General features: G+C 42.0%; 2 protein-coding genes across 3 annotated transcripts; one reads left to right on the top strand and one right to left on the bottom strand.

Annotated features, from left to right (window-relative positions):
* Positions 1-8,127: 8,127 nt before the first annotated feature.
* Positions 8,128-17,471, top strand: LOC124474656 (heparan-sulfate 6-O-sulfotransferase 3-B-like). Its single transcript, XM_047031016.1, has 2 exons — positions 8,128-8,718; positions 16,484-17,471. The coding sequence occupies exons 1-2, from the start codon at positions 8,177-8,179 to the stop codon at positions 17,193-17,195; spliced, it is 1,254 nt and encodes a 417-aa protein (XP_046886972.1). The 5' UTR covers positions 8,128-8,176; the 3' UTR covers positions 17,196-17,471.
* Positions 17,472-18,855: 1,384 nt separating this feature from the next.
* On the bottom strand, positions 18,856-21,652 carry LOC124474657 (2-oxoglutarate receptor 1-like). 2 transcript variants are annotated; one of them, XM_047031018.1, is made up of 2 exons: positions 21,466-21,652; positions 18,856-20,808 (listed from the first exon to the last, which is right to left on the bottom strand). In XM_047031018.1, the coding sequence occupies exon 2, from the start codon at positions 20,760-20,762 to the stop codon at positions 19,950-19,952; it is 813 nt and encodes a 270-aa protein (XP_046886974.1). In that variant the 5' UTR covers positions 20,763-20,808; positions 21,466-21,652; the 3' UTR covers positions 18,856-19,949. The 2 variants fall into 2 exon arrangements, with proteins under 2 accessions (XP_046886974.1, XP_046886973.1); XM_047031017.1 differs by having other exon boundaries at positions 18,856-20,976; positions 21,466-21,651.

Below are 21,652 nucleotides of genomic sequence, written 5' to 3'. Positions count from 1 at the left end.
CAGGACACATATTGGTCATGCCATGTATTGTGGTCAATAAAAGTCATTAAAAATTATAACCTGCTGGAGTGAGTGTTTGTTGCTTGTTAGCATGCACCTCACATGGATTCATTGTCATCTGTCTGGATCTATAAAGTCTGCTTATCATTTTGTATCAGTGTAGCTGTGCACACATTCACCTCACAGCACCCCGTCCATTAGCAATCAGCCTGTGTGTGTCCGTCTGCAAGGGTTCACATTTCTATCAATGTTGCCTTGTGTGTCTGTGTGTGTAGACTGGGAGGTCAAATACAGAGACTGACCGTCTCAGTTTGACTAATAGGTGGGGTTCTGTGGGGACGGGGGGGACGGGGTGGGGTGGGGGGGGATGGGGGGGTCGGGGGCTTCTATTTGACCAGAGGTTTGCCTAAGGGAAGACCGCAGCAGACAAGTCTCATCCATCTGTATGCACAAGCCTGACTAACTGACCACCTTCAAAGATACAGCTCTTTGATTGCTCCACTTGTGATGCAGAGGAATGGTGTTGCCTCTGGGTGTATGCTTCTGTAGTTTGGAGCTGTATGCTTACATATTATGTATTTATCAGCCAGGAATCAGGCCAAAGATAATGTTGAACACACACACACACAACACAACCACACACACACACAGACTGACAGACAGACAGACCAACAGAGGGACAGGCAGAATGACACACACACACACACACACACACACACACACACACACACAAACACACACACAGTGTGTTAAATTTTTGTTGCCAGAGGCAGATATAAGCACTTGGGTGTTTGGAGGTGTAATGTATTCTGGTCAATTAACCACCACTGCAAAAGTGTTCTTTCAGTCTGCAGTGACTACAGACTGGCTTAAAGCACTACTGCTCTGTTTGAAGATATGTTCTAGAGAAAATGCATTTTACATGATCAATAAGAAACATACTGTACTGAACGTTGGTTCCATGTTGGTTTTATGTCTCAAAGATCAATCAAGCTTGCAATACAGGTATTACAGTAATATGGACAAACACAAAAAAGGAATTGCTTTCTTTGAATAACAAATAGGACAATCAGATCCTTTTTGTACAGAATAATGGTGATTGTATTTACCTGGGCCAAGCTCAATCACAGCAATCAAAATGAAAGGGATACAAATTGTATCCCACGAAATGTCTTTGATTCTCAAGGATGAACTTGAAGGTCTCCCTTATGAAAGGGCCCTGCTCCTCCCTGGTCCTCTCCTGGCAAGCCTCTTCTTTCACGAAGAGACCCCACACAGTGATAACCTCATCTTCTCCTCCCCTGTTTTGCACCTGAAAAGCCCATCTGTTTAGCAAGGAACACAACTTTTATATAGTTGTGTAACAAATCAAATTGAAATACATACATTCATTGAAAAATATTATTGCTGTACCGTACATGAATCTGGAAGGGATTTACAAAATGTACTAAAGAATACAATTGAGGTCATATTGGCTTTTTGCTTTGTGTACACAGGCTAAGAGGGCAATGGTTGACATGGCCCTGCATTGTATATAAAGTTTCCACACTGAACACTTTAATAAACTTTCTAAAGACATGTCAAGAAAGACAGAAGAACAGAAGACATAGTGTACAGGCTACTGCTTTCAGGCAGATGTGAGGCTGAAGAAATCCTCAGCCCCAAGCATTCTCCAGGGGGGGTTGGAAATTGAGCTCTTGAAAGAGATTTTGATCGTCTGCCTCAATCATAAACTATCTCTGGTGGCTTGGAAGAGCTATGGGGGACAGTTTGAGGAGAAATTGGTGGATTGGAGATGAAGATGCATCTGGAGGAATTTAGGACTGTCTGAGGATTAGTTTATTTTTTCAGCAACCGATGAGGGGGTTCTCTAATGCCCCAGGAGGGAAGTTCTGTGGAGAAATCCGGAATAGATGGAACAGATAGAACTGAGCTGAACTGTCACTTTGGCATAAAGTAAAGACGAAGTCTGGAGAAATTGTTCTGAACAGATAGATCTGCATTTTCATTGTTGCTGATTCTGAAGATACAAATACATTGACGCGACAGGCATCACAGGACATAAAAACAAAATAATTTGCAACTGTAAAATGACAGAACGACAGACACAAACACGAACAGGAGAAGGAGAAGAACAGAGGGAGAATAAAACATCTCAGTCGCTGTGAGAACTGGCATCAACACTAAGACAACGCTGCCATCTAGTGGATATTAGTCATTAAGTAAAACAATAGAAAATAAACTAAATTTAAAAATGGAAAGACTTTGAATAATTAAAGTGTTGACTGTGTAGTGAGTGTTAGTCTCTGATGGCTGCTAAAGTTCTTTTTAGATAAACAGGTATCGACACCAGCCTTTTTTTAAGCACACTACATGGCAGTGCCTATCTAACTTTAAAGTTGTTACTGTAGGTTTTGTCATGTAGTTAGATTACATATGTGTCACTATCACCTGCTGCTTTGTTCACAAACAATTAGAGAGATGTGAGAATGGTTTTGACAATGACCGTTCACAACTTTGGTTTCTAATGATGTATAAATCATCGTGTTCATGTGATGGATGAGCAAAGTCTAATTAGAAGTCTTAAGTATATAAAGTATTTTATAAATCATATCAAAATGTAGGGAAAATGTGGTGGGAGTAAGTATCATGGTGTGAAGTAGTCCTAACTGCCCCAATAACCCTCCAGTCCAGAAGATGGCAGCAATATACCAATGTTCACATTACAGCCTCTGGACCTTCCAGAGACCTAACCCCTTACATTTCTAATTATCCTAAACAATTACTTTTGCCTTTTCTAAATACCTAGCTGTCCCCCAGGAACATTTCATTCAAAAGAATATGGCATTTCCAAAGTATTTTGACTGAATCTTTTTTTGTCATCTTCTGGGTCAACCACGAAAGCCAAGGCAAAACATTTAAAATGTCAAAACTTTAGATGTCAAGGTAAGATATCCACTACTTTGGTTTGAGAAAAACTTGGCAAAGTTCCAGACGAGTTCACTCAGAATTCTGAGAGGATCTCATTGCTGTCAAACCAGGACAAGAGAAGCACTTAACATGACATTTAGAGGAGCTCAGAGGGTTTCTCTGGAAGCCAGGAGAAAAAAAGCTAAAGAAAAGATGATGTTATCACAGGCATATGTTTACATGCCAAGTGGGACAGTGGTTTGGGAACTGACATTTCCACAGCTGTACGAACAAAAAGTCTTATGTTCTTGTTTTATGCACTGCGTTATTTGGAGATCACGTAAAGCCTTTGCTGTTTTGGACGGCTCAAACATGATCTCTCAAGGCTTAAAAGACACATCGCAATCAAAGAACAATCTTCTTAAACAACCTATTAGTGCTATAACAATCTTTTGATGTCAACCCTGTTCCGTTTGAAACAATACAGGGCACATGTTGGCTACATGTGCTTGTGGGGTCAGACAGAAGTCAACCAGTGGTTGACCTGTGACAAGCCATTGTACTGCTCAGAAAAGCCATCTTCTGTTAAACAACGTTTCATTTGCTTCAAGTCTTAGAGTCTGCAAGATTAAACATTTACAGAGAATATCACTTATTCATGGAGGCCTTTCTTCTTTGACATCCAAAGCAACTAGCTCAGCAAGAGACTACTGTATGAATATTTCACCCGCAAAAGAGTAGCAATCGTCTGGCACAGATATGCAGTGCAGACTAATCAATTACTGTCTCCCTCTCCTAACTTGTTTCATCACTTTGATGTGTGCAGAAAAAATGAAAGGGATAGACTTCGAGTTGCATTTTTGACTGACTCACAATTACACCTGTTCACAAGAGAATTCTCCTCAAAGGGGCAATCATTGAAAACATAAAAAATGATTGTCTGTGCATTGATGCTTCTAAATGAGGCAACCCACAACTTATTGTTTCTAATGAGAAATCTGTGAAGTACCACAGAAATGTGTGAATCTGAGAACTTTTAATGTGAGATTTTGAAGTCTGTCAAGTTTGTAGCTGGCAGGTTCCCTGACGTAAAGTAATGTGGCAGCCGAGGTTTACACTCTATCAAGGTCTATTTTGCAAATCTAAAAAAGTTCACATGAAGATGAATCACAGATCTTTGCCGATGTCTTTTAAGGAAAAGATTTAGAGTGAATGCCGCATTTTTTGTTCAGGATAAAAATGAGCAATATCCTGCTCAACCTATTTGAAACCTTGCCAGTTTGTGACACTGGACATACAGCATGTGGTTCTTGTTATGCTGTCCTGCAACAGCTCTGATGACTGCATGTCTGCATAGGAGGATTGTGTCGGATCTTCATCGATTGCTCAGAACTCATGAGAAGTTTAAGAGGGACACAATGCCATGGTTTGATTCTTGTCTCTGAATATTATCATGCTATGTCACTCTGATGAAGGAGTACTGCCAAAAGGGATGTTCCTATAAGCAAGATTCAACGTATTTACCCTAGGGCAGTAATCCATTTGTGTACATTTTCCATTCAATTTTGTGCAGCCTGAATATATCTAGGCTTTGGTGTATGGTTGTCTGATGCACTTACCTAAGCAGTCTGCTGGAATAACAAGCTTTCAAAGATTCCTCTGTGCAGCATTCCTATCCTGTGAATTGTGACTGCATTCTAATAATAAGGTATCCTTTTAAAGCCTCTCGCTGTCTCCTCTTGGGAAGGTGTTTTCTGTTGATAACGACTTAATGCAATTCCAACTGCATTCAAGGGCACCATCTACCTTGTTTACCTCCATCCAAGTAGCTTGTCACTGTTCTGAACAGCTGAAAATTATGATTGTATAAATTCATTCACATTGCCAGTCTCAGACAAGCATTTAGATAAACAACTGTAGTAAAAACTGTAACAGCAGAAACAGATGTTTCAGAAATTAAAAAAAGCTTTCATTAGTAACTTATTTTTTACATCCAAGTATAGTAATTGAATATGTCCTTGACCTCCAGAAAGAACCAAAACCATCTCAGTCAGCTAGCCCAAGTAACTGTGCATTTGTCATTAATTGACCTGCAGAAAGACTTTTGTGTTGGAACAACAATGATTGTGGTACAGTACACAGTAGGTGGATGTACGGTAGAGTTTTGGATTTAATTTAGATAAGGGTTAATCTACATTCAAAGACAGATACAGTATAAACCATTCAAAGATGCAACATAACTTTTCAATTGCCGGTAATAGTTTATTGCCCATACTTTAGCCATACATATATGGTGAACACATTAAAAAAGCAAGGTTTTGTTGTTTTTATTCAAATGGTGTTTGCTGTCCTCGAGTTAGAAGGGAACTCATAAAACTAAGCACAGAACTTTTTGAAGAATCAAAAGTAAAAAATTGTCACTCTCATTCAATAGGGAGACGTTATTGAGAAATGTCTGTGAACGCTCATCTTTGAATAGACAAGACAGAATGTACAGTAGGCTACAGCTCAGCGACTGACAATTATTTTTGGCACCTAGACTTACAGTGCCACTAGAATTTACCCCAGCAGCCTCACCAGATGTGGCATAGAGAAATCACTTCCACCTATTCGGCTTGGTGGCAAACTAATGGCACAGTGGAGGTGATGCATCCCTATAATCACATCTACCTCCGTTCACTTCAATTTGATGTGTGACCTCAACATACTTCCTGTGGAACCTAGGTTAATTTAAACCTAATTAGGGTTTTTAAATGTGGACAATTGGCACATGCCAAATGGTAAATGGACCAATCAGAGCTTGTTACTCGTGATCGATGGGGAGCAGGAGGTAAAGTGCTTTCATCCACTTCCAAGTGGAAGGGAGGGAGATTTCCCATTATGTGTCTGGGCTGGGGATTGGCAGCTCCCAGCACAGGCCTCTGGGTCTATACAGCACAGGCCCACTGCTTAATCCACGTGATGACTTTACATTCTTAGAGCACACTGAACATTACAGGCAACCAAACCAAGATAGTCTGCCATGACTCCCTACAACAGACCTTCAGGGATTCACTGTTATTTATGGCCTGGAAAGGAAGAACAAATTCATAGCATAGATGCAATTCCTTTTTATGTGAGATATGAATTAAATAGGGCTGTTTTACACCCATATCCACAAACTCCCACCATTTTGACAGCTATCTATTTTTCTCTCTTTTTCTGGCCTGTTTTATGCTCTGGCCAGTTTGTCTTATCTGCGTGTAAGTTTAAAAGCAAAGTCAGTTAGCCCATATACCCATAACACTGGACCCAAAATCCAATTCTAATTTTGTGAAATCTGCGGTAGCAGTTGAGGCCATACATCAGAGGTGAAGTATGGGGCTGACTCAGCACCCCACAAGGGTTATTCCTCATACAGCACGCCCGAGGGAGCCCCATAAAGATCAGAACCACACAGGCAGAATTACAAGGCATTTTTATCACCTTGCAAACAACCACAGAGGAAAAATTCGCCTTTTTGAGGATAATTCCAAATTGTATTAATGAAATTCCATGTTGCCGTGGTTTAGCTGCATTGGCATTAACATGGGGTTAGATTCAACCCTGAAACTACAGACACCCATGTTCATGATTTGATAGTATGGCTAAAATGTGTAGGTACAGAAATTTCAGCAAAAGCGTAAAGGAATGTGACAGAAATCGTGTGTCTATGTACAAGCATGAAACAGAATAAATGTTCATAGACAAATCTTATAGCAGAGGTCCCTGCATTGCAATTCAGCAGGCATCTCCATGTAAAATGACAGAGCTCATGATTGTCCTGTCCATCTCTGTAACACAATATGGTGCATTTTGACACATCTCTAGGGCATAGCAGAAGCTCTTTGCTTGTCCGGCATTGGCAGACTACATCTTTGTTTAGAGATAACTGTTGGCCAGCCAGATTATGATACTGCGATTCAGGACAGAAGGCCTTTGATGGTACAGCCCCTGTAAAAAGAGGATTGAATTGAACTGTAAAGTGAATCTGTAAAGCCTTTGATGGAGGGCGTTTCAGGAAAACAAATACAAAAGCCTGAAATCTGTAAAAGCTTAAGAAACGTGCATGATATTAAAGCTTACCAGGAGAATGTTGTCATGTGATGCAGGATGTTGTGGTTATAGCAATGTGTAACTTTCATTAAAACATGATTGTATTTAATCATTTCAGGGTGTAATTGTACATGTGATTTCATTTGTGACATCCCAAGTGATTTTTTAGGTGCTGTTTGACCTGTCCATGGTTCTGAAAATGGTGCCTTCTCCATGGTACCTTCATTGAACCAGTCACCACTTCATTGATTGTTATTTATTACCAGAACATTGTCATAGTACTACATCGGATTCTATGAATTGCTTGAATCTGTTCATGTTTTTGTGTTTTGTGATTAGCTGGGAAAACAGGGGTTGAAGTGTTCTAGCTGCCGTGGATACGATTACCTATCCAAATATGTTTATTGTTTTTTCCATCTTTTCCACAATTAAACATTAAAATGCTTTGTTATCATGCTCCTTCATCTGTTACATGACATATGATGAACAGAGGCGTCCCAGGACCTTGTGTCGTGCTACTTTACTTAGAATGATCATCTCTCTTCTTCACAATATGAAACTGACAGAAAGAGAGAAAGAGATAGGACAGGGGGGAATAAGAAAGAGCAAGAGTAAGATGGAGAATAAGAGAGAGGGAGAGATAGAGAGATAGAGAGGGGGAGGAGAGAGACAATTCGAACGAGAAAGGGAAAGATAGAGCGAGTGTGATGTCTAGCTTGTGATTGGTGGGCATTATAGACTAGGAGCTTGCACTCTGAATCGGGACAGTTTGTTTTACATACGGAACAGTCGGAGCATCATCCTGCGTTCTTTATGAGATTATGTAGTGTTCTAACGCGAATGTCTTAGCTTGTAGGCATCTGACAGTGTCCTTGAGGGAAGATCCATTAGCGGATTTGCACAGCATCTCATAATTTGCATACTTTATTTGCAAAAGAAACATGCATTTTTTAACGAGACCGTACGCATCGCACCACAGTGGACGTCGTTCGTCAAGTTTCACACCTGTTTTTGGAAGTGCGGGTTACCCGTAAGTAAGCCTAGTAGCCTACTTTACAAATGACACACCATAAAAAACACATGACAATAGTCTAAAACAATTAAGAAACGTGAATCAGACATCATAGTTTAGACAAGAAAGACATAGAATACTTAGATCCCTTCAATGGCATGACTCGTTTTTCAAGTCGCAATGGAGGAGAAGTTGAACAAACTCTTGGTGATTCCGATTCTGGGGGTTATTTTTGTTATGATCGGATACCAGTATATATGCCCCGCTGGTAGTAACTCATGTCACTTCAGCACCGGGGAAAAGTTGAGTGATGTGTACAGAAAACATTCCTGGAACGACATTTTCGTGGACCGAGAGAACGACAAAGACGGTTCTTCTAAGATCCAGTCCAAATTCAATTTCACTGACCGAGACCTTGAACGCCGCATAGACTTTAACATCAAAGGAGACGACGTTATTGTGTTTCTACACATTCAAAAGACAGGGGGGACCACTTTCGGACGACACCTTGTTAAAAACATTAAACTCGAGCAACCATGCGACTGCATGCCTGAACAGAAAAAATGCACATGTCACCGTCCGGGCAAAGAGGAATCGTGGCTGTTCTCCAGGTTCTCAACGGGGTGGAGTTGTGGGTTGCACGCAGACTGGACCGAGCTCACGAACTGTGTGCCAGTAGTGATGAATAAAAAAGACAAGAAGAATGTCCAGAGGAATCGACGGTGAGGTGTCAGAATTATTTCAGATTTTCATCTCTCATCATAATTATAGAGGCTGTGTGTTTGTACCTGCGTAAATGAATGTGTGCGCTGTGTAAAACATTATACCATAATATTTCATCCAGCCTTTTTCCTGCTCAGGAAGAGATTGCGTGTACATTGTATTTGTTTGTTTGTGGGTCTTGATCCCTCCTTAAAGCTTTGGGGTGGATGCTTCACGAGGATATTAGGTGAAAGCGTAATCCCAAAATGTTTAATCGCTGATCATTGATGACGAAAGTACATCAAGATTTTCATAGTACTGCAGTTCCTTTCTCACAAATCTATAAGGCTCTTAAAAGTTTTTTTGCATTGAAGCACAATATTGTGTAACAAGGCCGTTTTTGCCTGAGTGGCGCAAAAAAGACTATAGTGGATTAACAAATCACCAACTCACTTCCCACAAACTGTTTCACTAAGACTGTGTCACCTCAATACTCCCTGTCACTGACAGAACACTATACACTGCCTGCTTTTGCTCCTAGCTACCTCCACTATCTTCCTGAAGGCCTTCCCTATTCCCCAGGTCTAGTGCCATACTCTGCCAGACCTTGCCTGGGAGAGCTTTGGAAACACTATGTGCATTGGACACATAACTGGTGATTAACATCCGTAATCACCAACCTTGCAGCTTCAAAGAAACATACAGTGAACTGGCTGGGCCTGGTGTTATACAGAACTATCATTTCTCCCCTTTTTCCTGCCACTTCCATGGTTACCCATGCGCCATGCGAGAACACAGTCCATTATTAGCGAAATAATGGATCAGTGGGTCCGTTGTAGCCCGCACGCTGTTCACACGTTCTGTGTGTTCCAGTCTCCTTTAGAACCGCCTCAGTAGTTCTAAGCAGGCCACCCTAGCACGGTCTCTGAAGAACACTGGGGAGGAACAGTGTGTGACCTTAGTAGAGATCTCTGTATTTGAACTAAGGGACAAGAAAACACAGGTTAGGGGTAAATGGTCAATCTTATTAGACTTCATGTAGTCAGGGAAGCTTAGCAAACCACTGGTTTATTGCATAATGAATAAACGAAAGCCAATGTTAAGAGTGATGTTTAGGAATGAGACATTATTAGAGACTAGACATTTTTCCCTACATTGACTCAAAAGTATTCATTGCTCCAGCTGCTACTGGACATAGTCCAACACACAATCCTTCAGCCTTGTCCATCTGTTTGCAATGGTCTATGGCATGCAACTATTTCAGCTGACTGAAACCCATTATTCAGCCGATATAGTTTTAATCTGTGGTGAAATTCCTTTTTGCGATCAGATATTATCAGATTGTTGAATACAGGCCAGAAGACTCACTAGGACTTAGGTCATCTTCATGTTCCGCCATATTTCACAGAGCTCCAAAGCTCACACTGTGGGTACAAATACATCTGGTGGTACATTTCAGACATTAATCTGGCTCCACATTTGGCTCTGTCAGTATCTTAAGTAAGCATTAAATCCCAAACCCATGTAAAGACAACAGAGAAGGATTTAATTGAAAAGAATACACCCCCCTTCCCCTTCTCCACAGATAGATGTTATTGAAATTAAAATCACACTCCTCAATTCAGTGGTTGGGACAGACATGGTGTAAGCCTACCCCTACCCACATTTACAGACTCAACAGTCTCAACACGGTAGAGAAATCTGGGAGTGGTGCTTTAGGGTCCTATAGAGTGTACAACACCACCATGAATGTCAGAAGTCTGGGGGGGGGGGGGGGGGGGGGGGGGGGGGATAGGATGGGGTGGAAGGGGGTTGGGGGGGGCCGCTAAAATAAAAAACGAAGGCGTTGATGATGGAGGCTGATTGATACAGGAAATAGATCTAAATGTTGGCGGACCACTGCTCTGCAGCAGATGTCTCTCTATGAGGTGTGAGTTGTTCTAGATTCCTCCATGTTCCATAGGCTACATCATGGATGCACAGTGTCAGCTACAGTGTACAGAGACCTACTTTGTACGTTCTGAATACAACATCATTATCTAAGGCCAGGCTGTTTGTTCAGGGTTTGTTGAGGGTACAATCTAGAAAATGTGACCGGTGCATGGGGGTTGTTGGATCCAACAGTTGCTTGCCTTTTAACACATGGTTTAGGTGAGAATGGAGCCCAGGACATGGTTTTAGCAGTTGATTAGCGAAAAGAGAGAGAGAGACCCCCGTAAGGTCAGTCTGTCAGAGGGTGTTCACTAAATGGAGTGGACAGCGTTTATGATGCAGACTCTGTAATGCTCCCTTTAAACAGACTATTGCGACTGGTGGGATTCTTGTATAAAATGTTATTATACATGCAAGAAACTATTCATCCCATAATACTTACCGACAGACAGACAGTATTGTGAAAATACCCTGTTGTGGAAGTCAGAGCATGCATAAATGTCTGTCAGGCGTTCTGGTGAGGTATTTTGAGAGGATCTGGATAAGCTCCACACCATCCTTAAGGGAGATTAGGAATACCCAAAGACAAGTTTATTATCAAGGGAGGGAGATTACGTAGGATATCCAGATTTCTGCAGAAACCTGTCGACTTCCTGTCTTTATGAGACATATAACTAAGCTTGGAGATCTGAAATGGATAGATGGAAATCAAACTTATTTTTCCTGTCTGTTCTTTCTTATTTCTTTGCATTAGAAATGTGAATATGTCATCCCTTGTATTACAGTTTTTTTAATCAGACATTCTCTATCCTGGGTTAAAATAAATGATGAAAGTTTTAATGATAATAAACATGTGATGATGAAAAGTGCCAAAGGTGTCAAAAAGAACTAAAGGACTTACTAAAGAAATAAAGTGACTAAAGCTTTAGTAGTAGTATCATTTGCAGTTTCTCCAAATGTCTATTTTCTCTTTTCATAATCATGGACATGCTCACACACCTCATCAAATCTACCCGTAAAAATTCTCATTTTTCTCTTGTCTCCACACCAGCATCCCTGGGGCTTCTTCCTCGCCCTCCAAAAATAGCATTTCAGATCTGAGACCAGTGGAGACCACAGCACAGCGCTGTCCTCCCCCCCCACCCCACCCCCCTTCTGTCTCCCACTGCATCAGAAACGGATCGTTGTGCCGGATTGTGTAACATGCCCTGTCTGTTCTCTCCTGTGGGCTTTGGGACTAGAAAATAGTTCACTGTGAATGCCCATTGCATGTGTGTTAGTGAGTGTGAGTGTGTTAGAGAGAGCATTTAGCTGTGTGTAAAAACTTGGGTATTAGTGTGTGCAAGCCCTAACTGGCCTAGCTCCCTTGATGAGGCAGTGATAGATGAGTCAAAAATATGAATAGATTAAATATGCAAGCCTCCATTACTCTATGTCAGCCAGAAAAGGGTTGTTAAGACACCCCTGTATCTACAGAACAAGGACGTTATTCCCTTCTGTTGTAATCAATCAATCATCAGCCTCTATAATCAATAATTGTGTAAAACAAATGATACAGTACCTCCCATGTCAGAATCATAATCATGGATTATAGCATCCTTAGTGAAGACAATTCATGATTGGGTATGAAAAGGAAAGAACTTGAGTGAATGTTATTACAGGTTTGTGAGTTTATTCCATCTGTCTGTCTGTCTGTCTGTCTGTCTGTCTGTCTGTCTGTCTGTCTGTCTGTCTGTCTGTCTGTCTGTCTGTGTCTGTCTGTCTGTCTGTGTCTGTCTGTCTGTCTGTCTGTCTGTCTGTCTGTCTGTCTGTCTGTCTCACTACCTTTCTCTCTTTTATCAGTCTCTCTCTGAATATTCTCTACCTCTCCCTGTCTTTCTATTTCTCTCTCTCACCCTCCCTTTCCTACCCTGTGGTGCAGTGAGACATCATTAGGCGAGCCTCCAGGGGGGTGGGGGGCAAGCTGGCAGGATTCTCCCCCATCTCCACATGGCCCTGGCTCAGACTCCACACTGCTAGTCCAAACCCTTCCATCTGATCATTCATATTACCAATATCAAGGCTTACACCATGATATATAAAAATACCTGCTGCAAATTTAACAGGATATGCCAACTGGGTCACTAGTTTGGGGTATTAAGGGGAAAGGATGTTAACAACAATATATTTGTTCTAAAATATAAGAGTGTACAGACAATATAAGAAATATCAGCCATAAATATTTTCTTACTGTAGTTTAGAGTACTTTTAATGTCCCAAACTGGAAAGTTCAGATTTACTTTGCCAGGGTCTGATGTTGTAATTTGCTTACACATATCCTGATATGACCTGTGCAACTGTGATACTCTCTCTAATTCTGTATTGTTATCCATCATTGTTGGGTTATCACTCACTCAGCATTTACACTCTGAGACTTCCAGCACTGTCTAAGGACACATCGTTTCAAGATGGCCCCCTGTCTAGAGAAGGACAGGGAAAGAAGGCGGACCCCCCTTCTTTGGGTGTGACAAATAAAGTGTGTTTACAAACACCCTTCAGATGTTCTGCAGGGAGCTCGACGAGCAACACTCTAGTGAGGTGTCAGAGACAATCTGTTGGGTGTCAGGGTTGCTGGCTGGTCAACTGAATAACGTTGGCCATTGTGTGGGAGAGGTGGATGTGGGAATGTGAAGCTGTTTATGTGTGTTTGTGTGTGTTTGTGTGTCACTGGTGGCAGTGTGGGGTTATAGATGTACAGAATGTAACACAAGGCTGCTGCGTTGACTTGCTGCTATTACACCTTTGAATTGGATTTGTACTGACTGTGCGGTGCTGTCTCCACACCCATCAACACTTTTGAGTTTTTCTGGTGTAAGTAGACTTACTCACATCCTCTATCGTCCACTTGCATAGTGGTAAAGGATCGTAAAGGCAGGGATGCCAGAGTTGACAATCCTTGATGAACTTTAACATTTAAACTTTCGGAAAGATGGAGGAAGCTCTTTACCTTTTGATCCTGCTGTTGGGGTTTGGGAGTGACTATCGAGGACAGGCGTCTGCTCCACATTCTGGTGTAATGGTTACCACTTAGCCTACCTGAAATGAGCAGTGGTCTCACAAACCAGTTAACACACCCGCTCCCAGGAATGGGCATCTCTGGAAGCCTGCCGTCCTTGATAGTCCTGAATGAGAAGTGTCTTGCTGATATTGATCCCTTGCACCTCATTTCCTCCTCGTTAGGGCCTGAGCTCATTGAGGGCACAGAGCAGGCAGACAAAGAGAAGCATCAAGTTCACCCTGCCATCCTGGGAAATCAATGAGGATCTGTTTGTGGTAAAGATTAAGGTGACCTGAGGATCAGGGGGATGTGTTGAATTGAGTTGGCAACTTGGCAAGGTTGTCTGACAGAGATTTGGCTGTTGCAGGCCCGTGTTGATAAGAAACAAACAAACGGTATGGTTTTACTCTAATGGGTCATTAGAATGAAAATTGTCACAATGAGTTATGCAGTTATTTATCTGTTTCTTCCCAAATCTCCAATACAGGTCAAAAAGATCAGCCGTCCGCAGACAAAACAGACAATTTGTCTGTGTGGAGGGTGTTTACCATCCTAACCCTTTTAAATAGATTTCTGACAGTACGCATTAGAGAGTCTGGAAGAATAACATATATATAATATATATATATATATATATATATAATTATATATCTATAATAAAATGTAGTCCAAGAAATATTACAGTATTTCTTCCTTTTTTTCTTCCCTTCATTGGAATTTGAGTAATCAATTTGAGTAATCATATGCATCTAGTGAAATGTAGAACACTAACGTCGGTATCAGGATTCAATCCATTTGCTCCATTACTCCTTTAAACAACCATCTGATATGATTCCTTTAGATATCCCCTTGTGTAGCGGTGTGGCTGCCTAGAGTGGCCAAAGTGTTTCAGGATCAGACCAAACAGTCAGTTATGGATGACAGATATCCTCTTGTGTTATGAGTGGGATATGGCAACTGCTCGGGTAGTGAAAAAGTTAACTTTTAGCTGACCATGATAGAGATGTTGATCATATTGATGCATTGTGAATAAACTATAGTTGAATAAGATTTTTTTTTTTACATGCTGTTTGTTATTCTAATTGCCAAGTTCCTTTGAGTTTCCTTTCATTATCGTTTCCCATTGTGTGCTCACTGAAAGAAAATATACAAAAAAATTCACAGTGTGGATTGAAGTCCTTTGGGGGACTGATCTGTTAGAACAAAACAATCTCTGCTCATTTACAGACTCTTCCCATGATAGTCTCTCTGTGGAACCCTGTAGCGGTTGTTCAGGAATGATTCATCAAATATGATTACTTTCTCAATATAGGGTTTAAATCAGTTCCATTAAGTAATCAAATTACATGTTCATCATTGTAATATAACTGAGTGTAAAAAGTCTAAATTGAGATGTTTTTTTTTCATTCAAGTGGTTAATGTTAGAACCTAAATGATCATGGAGCGACGGTCAGTTGGATCTCATGTAACTGTAATTTTTGTTTGGAGGGTAGCATTTCCAAAGATATGGTTGGTTTGTCTTTCTATGTTTTACTGTAGAATTTGGTAACCCTTGCACAGTCCCCTCTGCTGGTCAACTTTGAGTAGTGTTTTTTGTGCCTGTGCCAAGGGGTAAAAATGGAAGTTGATAGCATAATTCAATTGTACCTAATCTTTTTCCAGCCTAGAGAGAATAGAGGTGGGATGTTGTTTAATGTCATCTGTTCTATACTGATTGATAGAGCCATTAGAATTTTTGGATCAACTGTTGGCGATCAACCTTGACCTTCACAATGCCTCTTTCCCTATATTTGATCCAGACAAGTAACCTAAGTGTCTGACATTTCCTGCTTTATGTCAATAGGTCAAAATGAATGAATAGACAGAAATGTCTGCCATGCATGGAGAGATATTGATCAGACTGTCTTGTGGTTAGCTGTGCAGATGAGGGAGACCAAACAGCTCCACTTCCTGGTATCTCAACATCTGCCTCTCTGTCAGTGTGGATCCAGAGGCTCCTTCACACAGTGCCAAAGTGGTTTGATTTCATTTACAGAGTGCACTATGGATACCCATCAGGACATGTTGTGCCAGTGTTTTGGGATTCTGTACTAAATAATAATTAACTAATTGTGATGACCTTTGGTAGAATAGGAATACACTGACATTTTGTAATGACCTACTTCTGTAGTCTTTCTGGTCTTGACATAAAAACATGGCTGCCTGTAACTCTATCCTACATTATACTTAGTCCTAATGCTTAACCCTGCTGTGTAGAAAATTTTGACTAAATAACACACTTTAGCACAAATTTGGCACCCTGTTATTTTGTACAATAAATTAATAGAGTCAGGAAAAGTCTGAAACGGCCCAAGAAAACCTGATTGCCTTACTCTATTTAATGGATGTCAGGTCATCCTACTGTATCCTTAGCACACCAGGAGCGTTTCTTTATGAAAATGATATATTACTTTAAAGTGTTCAGGTACACATTTGAAGTCGCTTCCTGTGTATTAGAAGTGCTCAAGTGAAAGTAGGAGAATGAATAGACCATAATCTTTTTCTACCTCGCACTGGTTCACTACAGTAAGCTCTGACTGCAACATCATGATGTATGTACAACAACAACATTCTAGTAGTGACACTTTGATTAGACTTTAAACTTCAGTCAAGTTAGACTTTGGCCAAAACGTTTCGGAAATCATCCAGCAGGTTGAATATGTTTTGCTCACTGACAAAAACAATCAAATGACCCAGCCCTCAGCCCTCATGCACAACATAGTCCCCATGAGGAGTCACATCTCATTGTGTCCCTCTATCTCTTCCTGCTTCTGCAGGAACTTCTACTACATCACCATGCTGAGGGACCCGGTCTCCCGCTACCTGAGCGAGTGGAAGCACGTGCAGCGTGGGGCCACCTGGAAGACCGCCCTCCACACGTGCGATGGCCGCTCACCCACCGAAGACGAGCTGCCTGCCTGTTATCACGGCGACGACTGGACGGGCGTCACCCTGAACGGGTTCATGGACTGCCCCTCCAACCTGGCCAACAACCGGCAGGTGCGCATGCTGGCCGACCTCAGCCTGGTGGGCTGCTACAACCTGTCCTCCATGAGCGAGCAGGAGCGTGGCCGCGTCCTGCTGGCCAGTGCCAAGGCCAACCTCCGGAACATGGCCTTCTACGGCCTGACAGAGTTCCAGCGCAAGACACAGTTCCTGTTTGAGCGGACGTTCGGCCTGCGCTTCATCCAGGCCTTCACGCAGATCAACAGCACGCGGGCGTCCAGCGTGGGCGTCGGGGAAGGGGCGTTGCGGCGTCGCATCGAGGGCCTCAACGCGCTGGACGTGGAGCTGTACGAGTACGCCAAAGAGCTCTTCCTTCGGCGCTACCAGTACAGCCGCCAGAGACAGCACTTGGAGGAAAGGCTGAGGCGGAGGCTGGCGAGGAAGAGGCAGCACACAGCCTCCGCCTCGCAGCGCAGGAGGCTTGAGGAAGACGAGGCGGTAGGGACCACTGAGGACTACGGTAGCCAAGTGGTACGCTGGTGAGAGGAGAACTGGGTGTGTAGCAGATGGCCGAGGGGGAGGAAAGGCTGTCTTCTCCAGTTGTTTTCCCTTCTATCTCCCCCCGTTTCTCTCTCTCTAGTTCTTCTCCAAATCTGGAACTCTCTAAGCAGCTCCATCTTGGACTCGCCTGTACTTTGGCGGCCATGAGGCCCGCTCTATTACAGCTATGCAGATGAGTCTTGCCAGAGTTATCTTGGACTGACCACTCGTGTCTTACTGTGTTTGATGTATGCTTTTAGTCAAACTAGTCATAAGGCAAGATGCATTGTCTCATTGTACATTTCACTTTTTTGTTATTTACACCTGTTGCCCTGTTGACTTTATTCAATTACCTTTCAACATGGTGTCATTCTCTAGCCAGTCCAATTACAGTTCAGTATGCATCAAGGAATATAAGAAGATTTTTTTTGCAGTAGAGAAGTCTAATAAATGTGTGCATTTGTGCTTTATGGAATGTATTTGCACCTGGGCTTTATGTGTGTGTGTGTCAGTGTGTGTGTGTCATGGGGGATTCTTCTTCTCTTGAGGATACTCATGACATGTTAGCTCTTTATGATAAAGCAACATTCACACTCAACATTTTAGATTCATAGTCTCGTACACACGCATTCTCTCACCCTCAAACACAGGCTGATAAAACCGCTGGGGGCGTTATAGACAGGCTGTCAGAAACGATTGGAGTCCTTTCATAACACGGAGCACAGAGGTATTTCATCCATTACACATTATTCACTGGCAATACAGCTTCAAATTGATCACTTAAAGCTTGATTGGCCATGTGTCACTCCCACAACAAAACAGCAGGCTGTATAAATGCCTAAATAAGTGGGACTGCTACATTCACAGCTCTGCATGCCTACCCACGATTATTTTTTTGAAAGACCTCCTTGTAGGCTTTTGTAAATACATTGTCTAAAGCCCCAAGAGATGTGGGACCCCGGGACACTAAATACACTTTGGCCAAACAGATCCTATTTAAGGAAAATGATTCTGCTTTATGCGTTTGGGACAGCCTTACACTCAGAAGCTTGAGAACAGAAACAAAGGAGGAGAGGATGTAGAGGTAGGAGGAGTAGGAAATAGAGCAGAGGGAGGGGGAGTACTATTAAGTGTGTCCTTATACAATAATACCCCCTCTCTAGCTCCAGCTCCAGCTCCAGTACTCTAGCTCCCTTGGCTATCGTAGTCGGAAAGAGTCTGACAAAAGATTTAAAGATTTAAATCCTTTTTACCGTAAATCTGCAAGCCACTGTTAGCCAGGCAGGCCAACTCAGTTCCTGTCACGAATGGGGAAAAGTCCCTTGAAACTGCCATTCTTCAAACCACTAGAAAATAGGTTTTTCTTATATGAATGACACTAACCTTGATATGTTCTGTAAAAGTGAAACGATACTTGCCATTGTCCTGTAAAACGGAAGGTTCTGCTTCGATATTGTTATGTAATGGACGGCATTCCAGCCAATCCTTCCTAGAATCATTCCAAGGCAGGTTTGAAAGGTGAGTAATATATGTGGTTCTCGGTTATGTCACAGTCTGAGTTAGAAGAGGTACCAGCTCAGCTCTCTAAAACGGGGCCTGAAGACTGTCTCAAATTCAAAATAATTCACTTCCAACCCACACAGTTCAACTATGAGTCATACATTTTATCATACAGAACAGTCCCCTCAAACCAAATGCATATACCATAATGGGAATTTTTTCTCATTTTATATCTAATTTCCTCTTACGTCAATATAATAATCGCATCATTAAAGACTGCAACTTGTATAATTTCTCTTTAGACTGCAGAGGAACTGTTAACTGTACCAGTATAATTGTGATAGGATAGTGTGTCGATATAGGCGATTGATTATCAAATGAGGTATGACATTAGCAGATGACAATAATTCTAAGTAGACAACATATCTCACACTTTGACACAGCACACTGATTTATGCAACATGTTTCTAATACATTTTCGATCAATTGACATTGAACAATGCACTTCGTTTCAGCATACCTTGTTCCTGTAAAGTGGGGATGACCTGGAATTTAAAGGGGGATGCTAGAGAATGATAGTGGGTGGCTACAAGTTGTGTTGTTCTAGGAGGATAATTGGTCTATTTATCTGTCTGGTAATGAGGAAAGACAAATTAACTAAGTGCTGAGATGAAGCATAGGTTGTTATCGGAAATGTTTTACAAGTCATTGTGAAACACTGTTGCTATGCTCCAAAACAATCGTTTTGTTTTGCAAGCTCAATTAGAAACGAAGGTTTCGGCCTTTGTTTCCTCAGAGTTCCTCTTCACGGTAATGCCGCTGGTCTCTACAACTGTCTAAATATAACACTATGTCAACATACCTCACAAGGACAACACAGTTTGACAGGTAAGGAAGTCATAAATCAGTCACATGACGTTCTTGATTCAGATCAAAGACTAAGATCTTTCACATGCGTTACAAAAACAAGGGCCACTGGGTCGATATCATTTTTAAAGGAACTGTTGTGACAGTATACATTCTTATCCAAATTACAGTAAGTACCGACTTTGGCATCTAACTTCCTCCTCACATATCAAGCAAGGTGTTTTACCCAGACAATGTCAACTCTCTGTAGGTGGTACACGCCCATACACAATAGACTAGAAGAATTACAGTGCAGTACATTACGGCTTTGGTTTTACAACCAAATCATGATGTTTACTTCCCATCCACAAGAAATGTGTAGTATAGTATCAACCAAATTATTGTAGATAGCTACATGCTTTCAGTGGCAGTGTTGGGTCTGGAGATGACTGCCAAATGAAATCTGGACTTAACGTTTTTCAGTTTGAACATACTTTGGAAGGCCTGTTTAAACTTGTCTCCTGCAAGTGTGTACAATGCCAGGTTGAAGAAGGTATTGAGACCCGCCAGAGGTCGAGAGAGGATATAGGCCGCATGGACTCCACGGTCCAGCATGCACGGCGTCTCTGGCTTCCTGCGCGTGTCGACTCTCAGCACGCGCAGCACGTGGTAGGGGAGGAAGCACACCACAAACACGACCAGTATTACCACCTTGGTGCGGCGTGCTCGCGCCCGCCTGGGGTTCTGCGTGTACGGCCCTTTAGCCAGCTCTCGGAAGATGCCAACGCAACACACACACACCACCACTAGAGGCAGGAAAAACCCCAGGACTGTGAGAAGCCAGCCGTACCACCACAGCACCTCAGGGTCGTTACTGGCAAAGTCCAGGCAGTATGTCTTGCTGCCAATATCTACCATACTGATCATCGTTAGCATGGGAATAACCTCAGCGGCGGCAATCACCCAGACCAACGCACACGCCAGGATGCTCCACCTCTTCTGCTGTATCTGCGGGGTCCTCAGAGGGTATTTCACCACCAAGTATCGGAACACGGCCAGACAGGTGAGAAAGAGGATGCTGCCGTACAGGTTGAAATGGAATCCAAAACGTACAAAGCGACACATGAAGTCTCCCAGGGTCCACGAGTCCTCTTTGGTGTAGTAGTAGACCAGGAAAGGCATGCTGGAGACGTAGAGGAGGTCGGTCACCGCCACGTTCACCATGATGATGCTGCTGCTTGTCCACGGTCGTAGCTTCACCAGGTATGTGCTGATGGCGAGGAGGTTACCAACCAGACCCACGATGAAGATGAGGGCGTACATGACAGGCAGATAATAGAGTTTTGTTAATGTGTCCACATTGGTGCAGTTGTGGTCTGTGTCGTAGTAGATCAGACTAGCAGACATGGTAGGTGTTGGAGTGGGTGTGGAGAGGATCCTGACAGAAACAAAGTAATCGGTATCACATAATTTATTGTAATATATATGTGATACATATATTCTTGTGATATACATATTATGACAATTCCTAAGCATCTATTGTTTTAATTTGCCAAAAAGAAAGAGAGAAAAATACACATGTAAGTGTAATATCCTCATTTTACATTATCAAGACAGACAGACGATTGTCGGAATTATAATTACGTATGCCAGACTTTCAAATATTTATATTAGTCTTTTTCTCTGCCAGTCAGACGATTGTCGGAATTATAATCACGTATGCCAGACTTTCAAATATTTATGTTAGTCTTTTTCTCTGCCAGTCACACGAACACAAGGATTTATTTTTCTAAGAGCAAATATACAAAAACTATTAAGAACCTCAAAGGACTTTAATTTTTACATTCAGAATATAATACAATACAATATTTGTATACAAACACCCTTGGTGCATGGCTATTTAGCTTAAGTTTTGACAGATACTCACAGATGATGGAAACGCTATCTCGGTCGCCTCAAGACTGCTTCTCATTTTCACACTTGTCAACACTACCTTCCTCCATCCCTAACTCTACCATCCCTCCTTCCTCTCCCTATCTTTACGGTACCTCCCACCTTTGCATTACTGATACAAAGACACCTCCTAGTTTCAAGTTTCAAGTTTTTTATTTTCA

Source organism: Hypomesus transpacificus, chromosome 12, assembly GCF_021917145.1.
Source record: "Hypomesus transpacificus isolate Combined female chromosome 12, fHypTra1, whole genome shotgun sequence".
NCBI lineage: Eukaryota > Metazoa > Chordata > Actinopteri > Osmeriformes > Osmeridae > Hypomesus > Hypomesus transpacificus.
Note: the sequence above shows the minus strand (reverse complement) of the source record. Positions and strands in the feature narration are given on the sequence as shown.

Bases quoted from the DNA above. Each gene is read 5' to 3' on its own strand.
- LOC124474656 (XM_047031016.1), top strand. From the start codon at position 8,177: ATGGAGGAGAAGTTGAACAAACTCTTGGTGATTCCGATTCTGGGGGTT. The intron at 8,719-16,483 runs GTGAGGTGTCAG...CTGCTTCTGCAG, and splicing joins AATGTCCAGAGGAATCGACG to GAACTTCTACTACATCACCA.
- LOC124474657 (XM_047031017.1), bottom strand. From the start codon at position 20,945: ATGTCTGCTAGTCTGATCTACTACGACACAGACCACAACTGCACCAAT.